This window comes from Neopsephotus bourkii, unplaced genomic scaffold, assembly GCF_033783945.1.
Source record: "Neopsephotus bourkii isolate Nb327-2 ecotype Australia unplaced genomic scaffold, CSIRO-AGI_Nbou_v1 NB_909, whole genome shotgun sequence".
NCBI classification, from domain to species: Eukaryota; Metazoa; Chordata; class Aves; order Psittaciformes; family Psittacidae; genus Neopsephotus; species Neopsephotus bourkii.
This window is the reverse complement of record NW_026901403.1, coordinates 307,392-319,133: the sequence shown is the minus strand read 5'-3', so window position 1 is coordinate 319,133 and position 11,742 is coordinate 307,392. Positions and strand designations below refer to the sequence as shown.

Genomic DNA, 11,742 nt, shown 5'->3' with positions numbered 1-11,742 from the left:
GAAAGCAACCATGGGCAGGGCCGCAGCTGTAAAATCTGCACTGCAAACCCTGGAAATGATCCTGCTGATCCAACACCAAATGGTTTTGGCTGCATTTCAAGGCATCACCCCAGCAGCCCTTTGCAGGGGTGCTGCAAGGAACATGCTGTGCTCACACACAGGCTACACTATGGGCTTGTTATCCAAGCTGGACACTGCCAATGTAACAGACCATACTCCTACAGGCACAACACCATGGTCTATCCCAACACATGCCTTTCCTCAGAGCAAAGCTCCAGATCCAAGGCTGAGAGCAGCACACACCAACACACCCAGCACTGGAGCCCAGATCTCCTCCACCAGATACTCAGGCACATCCCAACTTGTCCATCAGCCTCTGTTCAAAGAGAAAACAACAGTGACAGGCTACAGGCGGTGAGGAGAGAGATGTTGGCTTGGTTTGGGTTTGTTTTTAATTGGCAATTAACAAAAGAGGGATCCAACTCCCCGTTGTAAACATTGACACCTCCTTTCTGATCACTACTAGTACTTTCCACCAGTGTCCTTTTGTAGCGCCTGATCCACTCCAACAATGAGAAGCCGACTCTGTCAGGGCTTTTGCTGCTCTGCTCAGGGTCACAAATCCAGAGGCAGTTTATGAGCATCAGCAGCACCGACCATTGGCACTGAGAAGACAACTGAAAGACTTAAGCTGATGCTTTAGAGCCAAGCTCAGGGAAGGCAGCAGCTTCGTGCTGTGTTGTAAGAATCCCCTCTCACTGCGAGCAGGTTGAGAGAGGAATCAGCTTGTCCAAAGCAGAGTGCTACTCAAGCAGGCAACAGAGACACGGTCTTACGTGGTGTCAGCCCCAGCAGAACGACCCAGACCTGTCATCAGAGCCAAGCTCAGCCCTCAACAGTAACCATCGGGAGATGCAGAGCCAGCAAGTTTGTTCCAGAGAAGGACTGGCACATCAGCAGTGATTGCTGCAGTGGAACCAGAACTGCCTGTAGCTTGACAAGGGGAAGTGAAACTTCATCTGAGGCTGGAGGGCAGCCAGAGCTGGAAGAGCTTGCACCCAGCTACAGGCTGGCAGCTTCCAGCCATCACACAAGACACTGGCCTGACCATCAGCAGATCCAAACTCCTGTGGGAGACAAACCTTTGAAAGCCTCCCCTTTCCAAGAGGAACCACCTTGCAGGTGGGTCAGGTGCACAGGAATAAGCAACTCTCAATCACTCAAGCCACGTGCTTGAGAACAAAACCATAGGAAACACAAGTCTCCCAGTACCATCCCCAGCAGCAGGGCCCACAGGTCACCACCAGCACCAAGCAGGCTCCATGTCAGACTCCCTCCCCCAGCAGCAACTTGAGGAGCTTCCAGGAAAAGGGAAGATGCAGAACACTAAAGAACACCCTTATAAATAGAAACCTTCCTCACCATGGCAGTGACCTGCCAACAGCGACACACTTCCCAGGCTCCGGTTCCTTCACTTGGAGGGACTAAGCAACCCCAACCACTTGGACAGGGCCAGAACCAGGCTTGCTCCTCTTGAGGCAACCAGTTGGTTCTCGGTGGGAGGAGGGTCAGCATCTCACACCACACTGCCCCCATGGACAAGCAAATAAAAACCCAACAGGTTTGAATACACTGTATTTATTTGCAACAGATTCTAAAGAATCTAGTGAGTTTATGTCAAGCCCATTGCAGGACAAGTGATACAGGTGTAGGGGAAAAGACATTTAAAACAAAACCCAAGCGCCATTCAAGCTACTGGAATCTTCCACTTGCTCCCTCGCAGGAGGCAGCTCAGGATCACTGCAAGGTCTAGAAACACTCGGGTTCAACCCACTCACAAGAGTCCCACCACACACACGCTGTAAATCAAAAGTGCAATCTCAACATAAGTTGTCCTTTAGGGAATCTTTCTGACATCTTCAAGGGAAGGAGGGAATCTGTTCAGTGTGCCCATGTGCCTGCAGGTAAAGCAGCCTGTAAAAAATAAGCATGCTACAAGCTCAACTGAGATTTCAAATGAAAGCAAAAGCTATCTCCCCTTGCAGCTGTGAAGGCTGCATCCTTTGGATCTCAAAAGCAGCCCTTAAACCAATTTTACCTCACACTGGACAAACCTCAAGCTCTCACCACAGGGACCAGGCTCTGGGCACTGGGAAGTTCCTAGGCTGTGGCAGAGCCCACACACCAGCCTGGCCCATGAAGGCAAAGCTGTTCCACAGGAAGGCAGTTAAACATGTAATAACAACATTGTTAGCGACACTTCTTCAGCTCTAACTGGATTGGAAGCAAAGCTGGACCAATTCCAAACACATTAGCTCATGGTAAGTGCAAGAGCCCCCAGATCGCTCCCCCCAACCCCTTATGCCCAATCCCCAAAGAAGGTAGCAATCTGGCTATAGACATTCCAAGGATCTAGTCTTTATTAGAGCATTCAATCTGCCCAGCTAGTACAGTCGTGTCACAACAAAACAAACCCCAAGATAAAGATACTCAAGCACCTCGGAGGAAGCACCATGGAGTCACGGTGTTCCCAGAGCAGCATCTCTAGGAAGCACCTGCTTTGCTGGCCCACCTCTCCCTCCATGCATAGTTAAAGCTGAGATGATGATTCCAAAGAATGGGCATGGCAATGCAGGCACTGCAGTGAAAGACTGTTTGATGCTCCAGACACCTGACTACTTCAAAGCCACGTTTGGCTGAGAGAGCCAAACCCTGAACACACAAGAGGGTTTGTTAAGACATACTTTTTCCCCTAAGGCCAACTGACCTTCGCATGCTCACCCACCCCCCCAAGCTCCATTTCTAGCTAGGGAATGAATTTCAAATGCTATCAGTAGCTCACATGTGGAATCACATCGCTGGAAATAGGCTGCTTCTGGAGATAGGCCCTGCTAGAGGGAAGATCCCCACCACAGGAGGCTGGAAGAGGTCTCCCTATCTCCTAGAACACCACAGGCTTCAGCCCCCATCACAGCAACAGCTGGAGATACCTGACGAGTGAACGAGCTGGTTTGTGCTTCAAAGGACAAGCCTCATCTCCCCAGATAACCCAGCTGGTCTCTGGCTTTGTGCATGAACACCACACTGCACACCAAAAACCAAGACAAATCAGCAGCATTTCAAATTCCCCTACAAAACACAGATTAGGTAGAGGAGCCCGGGGCAGGCTCCTGGACAGATCTGCCTCATCGTTCCTGTACATGATTACACTTTGGCACTGCAGACTTGAAGTCAATTCCTATGTATCTCCCTGCTGCCTCCTCTCCAGACAGCTCTGCACAGCATTGGCCACCAGGCACTCCCCCTACCCCACTTCTATTTTGGCATTTACATGGAATCCAAGCCCACCCCTGTTAAAACAACTCCACTTGGAGAGCTCTTTGCTCCAGCTGGCCCTTTACAGGCAGAAGCCATGCCAGAAAACCTCAGCAACACGTAACCTGCAGCCCCAGTCATGCTTCAGCAAGGTTACTAGAAATGATCTTATGACCCCCCTCCCTCCCCAGCAGAAACATTTGCCTCTTCAGACACCCCCACTCGAGCTCCTGGGATGTCAGCCCCTGCAGAGGTTTACAGTACAGTTGTGTTTGTATGGTTACAGGCACTTAAACAGGATTCTTTGGTCCTTCAAAGGAATTCGCCACTCTGGCTCCTACCTTCAGAAGCCACAAGTCTGCACACCCCTAATGCCTCCCACACTAAAAACCAGCCCCATTCAGAGCCATTCCAGGGCAGTGCAGCTCTACCTTAGTGTAATTCCACAATCTCCCCTCACACACCCCCACCCACCCCCATGACCTCCACAATTCAATAAGCAATTGAGTCTTCCTGTAAACGTCCAGGTCATCTGGTTTCCATAGCACTGCACTTCCCATCACAGTGTACAGCAGCGGACAGGCCTCATTCCAACAAACCCAGGAACGAGGCACTCGAGTCCAGGAAGCTTCTTTTCATTGCAGTTCTAGGAAGGTTGGTTGCTTTGTCTCTTTTTCTTGCCCCCACCCTCCCCATTCCCCCCAAGGCACAAAGTTACCTTGGAGGAAAGCCCCTGAAGTCTGTCCTGGCTCAGTTACAGGGAAGCCACCTTGGGTAAGACTGATTGCAAGGCAGGAAGGGCTGCACATGGGTGACGTAGTAGTTGAAGTTTATTTCACTGACATAAGGAGCTGGCTGGTAGTAGCAGGTAACATTCGTGACCGTGGGGATGATGTTCTGCTCAGCCAGGACTCTCACAGCCAGCATGGCAATGAGGTTCAGGGTCTGCCTCCTTTCGTGTCCCATAAGACAGACTGTGCTTTCATTGACCACCCTGTGGAGGGTCATCAAATAGTCATATCGTTTGCTCTCCATCCCCACAAAGTGGCTCTGAAGGTAGCACTCCAGCTTCCTCTGCTGCTCACTGATGTCAGAGAAGTCTATGAAAAACCTGGAGCACATGTATCTCTGTAGCGCCTTCATATCCACTTCCGATTTGGGCTTAAATCCCCTCACCAAGAGGTTGCAGTATTTCAGAAGCCCCCCGCCTCTGATCTCCTCTGGGTTCCTCGTGGCGATGACCCTGTTCCGGAGATGGTCCATTGCCTCCTCAAAGTCCCCATACATGCTCTCCCCGGTGACCGTTGGGTGGAAGTTCTCGGCCATGGGGTTCTCCGAGCACTCTCCAAAGAGCAGAAGGGAATCCAGGATGATCTGGAAGGAATCCACGCTGAACTCGAACTGCCGCCTCAGGGAGTCCACGAACTTAAGCTCCACGTTCTTGCCGCTGTTGTTGGAGAGGGATATGAGGCTCCAGCGGTCCGTCTCATTGCACACCTTCACCAGCTTCTGCACGTACGCCTCCTTCAGCGTCATGGGGGTGATCTTGTCTTTGTTGACACCTTCGGGGAGGAAGTCAAGCAGGCAGTCCATGACCACATCTTTAACAAGCTGGAAGACATCCTCGGTCTTCAGATCCACGCCAAAGATGAGATCCAGGTCTTTGTACCCCAAGCCACTGTCTTGATGTAGAACGTGACTAGCTGCTGAACCATTCAACCTGACATTATGGACTGCAATTCCTTTCTTCTCCAGGCGACTACGGACAACCTGAGATATGGAGAGAGTCAGTGAGAAGCAAGGAAACATTCCTGGAGCAGCCTGGTTACAGCAGCAGGATTCACTCCCAGCACTTATATGGGTCACTCCAGTGCAAGACAGTGAAATAAAGAGCTAATCCATCAGAAATAGGTCACTTTGGAAAGCATCCAGAGTTTTGCCAGCAGCCAGGGGTGGCTCTCCTTTACTTTTTCCCTTGCAGTAGAGGTCTCCTACTGCACAAGTGGCTCTTTGCTCTTCCCCTCCTTCCCCCACCAAAGCTGGGTTACCTGCACTCATCTTTGGGGTGGTCTCTGCTCCCTTCATCCCCCCCTCCCCAGGTTGCAGCCTTTCCAAGCATCAAGCCAAGAGCAGACATGCCAACAAGGATTCCAACCAGAAGGCAGCAGCAAAGTCTGCAGCTGCCCCTGGTGATTTAATGAGGGTGGCTCACCCCTTTCAGCCATCCCCTCTGCCTGTCAAGATTCATTAAAGGCAAATCAAGCTTCCAGAACTGCTCCAAAGCCCCAGCCAGGCATATGCAAGTTCATGTCCTAACTAGTAAGTGTATCCTAACAATTTCCAGTGTGTCAGAGCTTCGTCCTGTACTTGGCATGCTATCAAGCACAAGAGGCAGCTTTCATCTTACGGGTGTTACTCCGGTGATTTTAATGCTGCCTGCTCAGTCCTGGCACACCCACCAGTACCTCCAAAGCTTTGTTCCTTCGGAGCAAAGCTGAATCACTTGCCCGATTACTTAACACACAAGAGGCTGAAATAACCCCAAGACCATAAAATAAACTATCTAGACACCAGCTTATAATTTGAGTTTAACTAAGCTCAAAGATCCCAAGAAGATTAAGTTCACCTCTTCCCATCTCTCATCCTTTCATGTTCCTCTCCAACAATTACCCACTGCCCTGGGAGCCCCAGCGAGCCAGCTGGCTCCCCCAGTGCCCAAAGCAAGGCTGGAGCTTGAAAGAGCCAAGCTTGGGATACAGATGGACAAATGATATCACTGGGAGCCAGTGTGACCAGGCGAGCTCTGCCAGGCTGTCCTACTTTGAGAGGCCCCACTGAGAATCAAAGCTGGGAACCTGCTTGGTGGACACAGCCCTGAGCAGACAGTCTGGGGGTCATCAAAGGGTTACAGCTCCATGGGTCTCAGCAGGTATCAAACTGCCCCTCAACAAACAGCAGACCTCTTGGTACAAACTGCGGAATGGTTTTCAACAGGGACTTGGTTAAATCTCATGATGCAGCTTCTCCACTGGTGTTTCCCCATTGCTCCCTGTCATGAGCCACTGCTGCTCAGTCCAGAAGTGCACCCAGGCTCTTTGCCAGCCCAATGGTGACAGCCACATGCCAGGCAACAGTTAACCAGCAAGCTCCCAAGTCCCCATCAGCACATCCAATCCAGCCATAAAAAGGGCTGTTTTTAAAGGCAGAGAATCTGGAAACTGAATTTACCCCTAGAAGAGACACAGGGTTATTCCCCCCTATAGAACAAACATCACACAGGCCACTGAGGCAGCTCCTGGTGCGTGTCTGGTGCCAAGTGATCAGCCGCTGGAGCTGCTCACGCAAGGCACAGCTCCAGCACTACTTGTGGAGTTGAGTGTTGTGCTATTAGGCTTAGAGAGAGAAGACAGAAGTCACAAAAGTGCCTGCTGCAGAACTAGGGCCCGTGCTTTGAGGGGATCTCAACCCACATTAACTTCCTAGAGCCAAAGACCATCTGCTCAAGCCCTTTCTGGGCACAGCTCAGGACCAACAGCACCACAGACCCATAAGCTTCAGACTCATAGCACACCTATGAGAGATGTACTCAGAAAAGGGGGAACCCCCCCATCTGCTCAAACTTGCTTTGTCCCAAATCACCCCAAGGCAGCTCCAGCCTGCAGCCTCACCACTGCCCCCAGCTCTCCAGCCGGAGCACATCTCCCTGGCTGCAGGCAGTGGGCTCAGGTATGTGCCTTCCCCAGAGGGCTGGATATTTAGAGGGTTAGGCAGCTGCTGACCTGCTTCCCAAAACAGCACCTCACGTTGTGTGTGGTTCACATAATTGACTCTGACAGGCAGGCAGGAGCAAAGCCCGCCTGCATCCTGACCGGCCGCTTCCCACCTCCCACAACAACAACAGCGCGCAATAAAGAACTGCCTTTTAGGTTACTCGTTTCACATTAGTCAGCCCTAAATACAGGGTCTGCCGGTGTGGCAGGTCCCAATGACAGCCCTCAGTTATGTGGTGCCCGAAGTTGCCAGTAGCAACATCCTTTTCAGCAGCTCTGACAGCAGATGCCTTTAGTTTGGTGGAATTAAGCAGTAAGACATTGTGGAACATCTGATGCTGCACCACGCCAGGCTTCGCTGGCCTTGCACAACCTGCGGGCAATGTCCTGACAGGAGCTCTCACACTCACTTTAAAGCGTCAGCAGCCAAGATTTAGCACTTCTGCCCCCACCAGATGCAGCAGGAACTGAAGGCATTGGGATCACAGGGCAGTGTTTCAAATGTCACCTTCCCATTTTCCACACTCCAGCAGGAATATTTCTCAAGGCTTCAGAATCCCAGCAATGGGTTTCTTGTGAAAGCCAGGCTGGGCCGAGCTTTGTGAAAAGCCCTTTTAATTAGAAACCAACATGCCCGATTTTACATTTGATGAGTCATTACTGAGGCATGAAGTTGCCTCCCAAATATGAATATGCATCAGCTCATTTGAACTACATCGTTAGTTCAACATTAAACACAGTTATTACCTTATGGTTAAACTAACAGGAACTCTTTAGCAAGACAGAGTCTTGGGCAGGCCCTGGAGGATGTAGATGACAACCGAAAGGCCACTGACACTCGATCTAACATGGCAAGCAGTAACTGCTCCAAGACACCAGCCCAACATGCCTACCAGCATGAAGCAATCCTATGGGAGCAGCTCTGGAGAACCCACTCTGCCTCAGCCACCAGCACTGCCCTGCTCTTACGCCACCAGAACAGCTCAAGAACAGGAGGGGTGCAGGGTGGGAGCAAGCCGAGCAGGATCAGGCACTGGGAACGCATTCAGTTTCCTATACAAGGCTATTTCAAGGTCGGGTTTCCTAGGTTTAGGCATTACCGGGGAGGGGACAGCAGCGGTCCCACCGACACCAACGGCACCGGGAAGCGGGACCACCGCCCCCCGGCTCCAGCCCTCCCGCACCGGGAGCCCGGCCTTCAGCCCGCGGGGGAGCGGGGCTAGCCTAGGGCCCGGAGCCCGGTAACCGCTGCCTCAGCACTCTGGCTCCCTCCTGGCCCCCGCGGGACCGGGGCAGAGTCCAGCGGGAGAGCGGCTCCTCCTCCCCCCGCAGCCCCGCGCTCACCTGCACGATGGTGCGGGGCCGCACCGACAGCGTGGGGAAGTTGCCGCGGCCGTGGATGGGCACGGCCTCGCCCAGGATCTGGTCCAGCCGCTGCACCTGCTCCCAGGACAGGACGCTGAAGCGGTTCCCGCCGGGCTGCTCCGCGCCGCCCGGAGCGGGCCCCGCCGCCGCCGCCGCCGCCAGCATGGCCCAGCCCCGCCGGAAGAGCCGCGCCGATCACCCGGAAGCGGCGCCGGAGCACAGCGGGGAGCGAATCGGGAGCCCCGCGCGGAGCACAGCGGGGCCTGCAGGCGCCCTCAGAGCCCGGTGCAGCCGCAGCGCCCGCCCCGCCGCCCCCTGCCCCAGCACTGCGGGGCCCGTTCCGCGCCGCCGCTTTACATAGCCCCGCCGGCGCAGCACCCATTGGCCCGGCCCCGCCGCCAATGGCCGCCCTTCAGCGCCGCCTCTCCCGAGCTCCCATAGGTCCAGAGGGAAGGGTGGGGGTGAGGTGATGGCCAATTAGAGGAGAGGAAAGAGGAAAGAGGAGGGGCAAATAAGGAGGGGACGGGGCAGAGCGGTGGGGCTTGAGACGGAGCGCGGGTTAAAGGGACACCTCACTCGTGCCATTGATACTGATTGACACCCATTGATACCTCGCGGATGTCTGTTGATGTCTGTTGATGCCCTTTGACACCCATTGATACCTCACTGATGCCCCGTTGATGCCTATTGATAACCACTGATACCCACTGATACCCCACTGATTCCCCACTGATGCCCGTTGATGCCCACTGATTCCCCACTGATGCCCGTTGATGCCCACTGATGCCCCACTGATGCCCTTTGATACCCATTGAAGCCCATTAATGCCCCGTTGATAGCCATGGATGCCTACTGATGCCTGTTGATACCTGTTGATACACATTGACATCCCATTGATGCCCGTTGATGCCCATTGATGCCCATTGATGCCCATTGATGCTCCAAGGTCTGAAACCCCATTGCTACACCATGGCCTAGTACCCCCAAAGCCCAGTGCCCCCTGGCCTGACCCCCCACCCCCCTCACCCCAGCAGTGCCCCCAAGGACTCACTGCAGCAGCTGCATGCAAGGGGCTGTGGTACCCAGGACACACAGGGTGGCATCCCCTGATGATGGGACCCACCAGCTCGGGATGCTGAGTAGCCCCAGCCCCTAAACCTCACCCCATGGCCCTGCTGCGGGTGGAGCCCCCACCTCCTCCTCAGGCCATCCGTGTTCTCTGCCACCCATTTCCTTTTATCCCAACAATTCCCATCCCTTTAAAGAGCTCATTTCTCCTCAGCAGTTAACAGACAGCTCCAGGAGGCACCTCCCTGCCGCGCTGCTGCCCTCGGGGAGGCTGTTGCAGAGCTCTTCCAAGCTGTCTCCAAAGCCCAGGCAGGTTTCTCCCCTTCCATATCCCAAGGGTCTGCCGCTGGAAGCTGCAGGAAGAGTAACTTCAGTGATGGGGCATTTGGGTTTGGGGGGAAATGGGGTGTTCAGGAGCACCCACAACTGGGATTGGGGATTGAGAAGGCAAAAGGGTGCCCCAAGCCCTGGTCCCTTCTGAGATCCTCTCCATCCCAGCTGCCCGAGTGGTCCCCATGTGAGGGTGTTCCTTGTGCCACCATGGTTTGCTCTCTGGCATCATTGTGGGGATCAATTCAAAACCTCCACCAGGATTAAATTCTGCTTCTGGTCACTCCCAGCAAGGCTCCAGACTGGGGTGCAAGAGGAGAGGATCCCTCTTGGAAAGTGATTTTCCAAGGAACTTAAAAAACCAGGAAGGCTGCCTCCTGTTGCAAACTGGTTTTGGTCCTGGCAGCAAGAGCTGGACCAGGAAGAGCTTCCCAAGACACTGAGAGAGGGCAAATGGCTTTAGGGATCTACCAGCCCATCCTGGAAGGACTGGGGTGCAGGAGGCTGGTGATGAGCTGGGCTAAGAGGGACTGGAGTGCTGATGGCCCATTAAAAGAACTGCTCCTTAACATCCATCACCAACCATTCTCCCAAGGAGCCACCGGAGCTGGGAATGGCACTGAGGCTGCTTCCTCCCAGCTCAGCAAGGGCTGATCCAGGCTTCCTTTGTTTTGGTGGCAATTAAGGAATGATCATTGTCTGGGGGTGACACTCGGGAGGATCCTGCCCCTGGGGTGGTGGCACAAGGATTGCAAAGCCCCTTTGGGGCTGTTGGAGGGGAGCAGGGGGGCTGTGGTCCTGCTTGATCCAGGGATGCAGGGTAGCATCCTGATGCTGGCATCACCTCCTGGGACATCAGTGGGGTGAGCTGGGACGTGTGTGGGGAGGAAGGGGCAGCTCTGGCAGGGGTCTGGAGAGGGGCAGGGGGTGAAACCCAACCTGGGGGTGAGGAGGGACCTCAGGGACTCCCTGGCTCTGTCCCACCCTCCATTAAGCAGGGCGTGAGCCAGCTCCGGGAGCAAGCAGAGGGACTGAGCCCTTCTCCCAGAGCCACCACCGTTGCCCAGAGCACCTGAGAGAGCAGCAGGATGGGGTGGTGCCATCCTCCTGCCCTATTCCCATGGCATCGCCACCCTGCACACCCCAGGCTGTCCCCATGCCCATGGCTGCTGTCCCCACACCTGCACCAGCCACCTCTGTGCATGGCCAGGCTGTCCCCATGCACCCCTGCGCACATCCCTGCCTCCCCATGCCCACTGTGGGTTGAGGAGGTGGAGCCCTCCTCCATGGCCACATCCAAACCCTGCTCCTGGGCACCTCCGCTGCCCACCCACCCCGCAGCCCCACTTGCTCGCACGCAGCCTGTCCCAGAGGTGCCACCGCTGCTCACTGTCCCCACACCCTCACTGACGAGGCCCCCATGGCCCTGGCTCGGTGCCACCGGCTGCCTCCATGGCCCCAGTGGTCACAGCTGCCTAAAGAACAGGCTTCCCCATGGTGAGCACTGGTGTTTCCTGCCCAGCATGAGGGGTGCCCCTGTTCAGGACCCGCGGGCTCCATTCCCTATCTGGAGCTAATGACAAGCGATGCTGTTGGGACACCCTTGCCCTGGAGAGGAGGCACTGAGATGAAAGGGAGCGCAGGGTGTCATTACTGGAGGTGACACAGGGCTGGGGAATGGCCCCATCACCTCCCTGGGCTGCTGCCTGGGGAGCTGGGGGCAACAAGCACTGCTGGGGCACAGGGACAGGGACCCCTGTCCCCAGAGCAGGGCAGGGACCGCGCTGTCCCCTCCAAGCTGTCCATGGTGTCACCGCTCCCATTCCCTGCTCCTGTGTCCGGCCCTCGGTGGCTTCCCAGTGACACCGGATTTGTGCTCTGAAACCCGTGGCGG

The 11,742-nt window shown here is 54.8% G+C and overlaps 1 protein-coding gene across 1 annotated transcript; it reads right to left on the bottom strand.

The window, feature by feature from the left end:
* Window positions 1–2,394: 2,394 nt before the first annotated feature.
* Window positions 2,395–8,690, bottom strand: TENT5B (terminal nucleotidyltransferase 5B). The gene is made up of 2 exons (XM_061357672.1): window positions 8,430–8,690; window positions 2,395–5,085 (listed from the first exon to the last, which is right to left on the bottom strand). The coding sequence occupies exons 1-2, from the start codon at window positions 8,613–8,615 to the stop codon at window positions 4,066–4,068; spliced, it is 1,206 nt and encodes a 401-aa protein (XP_061213656.1). The 5' UTR covers window positions 8,616–8,690; the 3' UTR covers window positions 2,395–4,065.
* Between the last annotated feature and the right edge of the window lie 3,052 nt (window positions 8,691–11,742).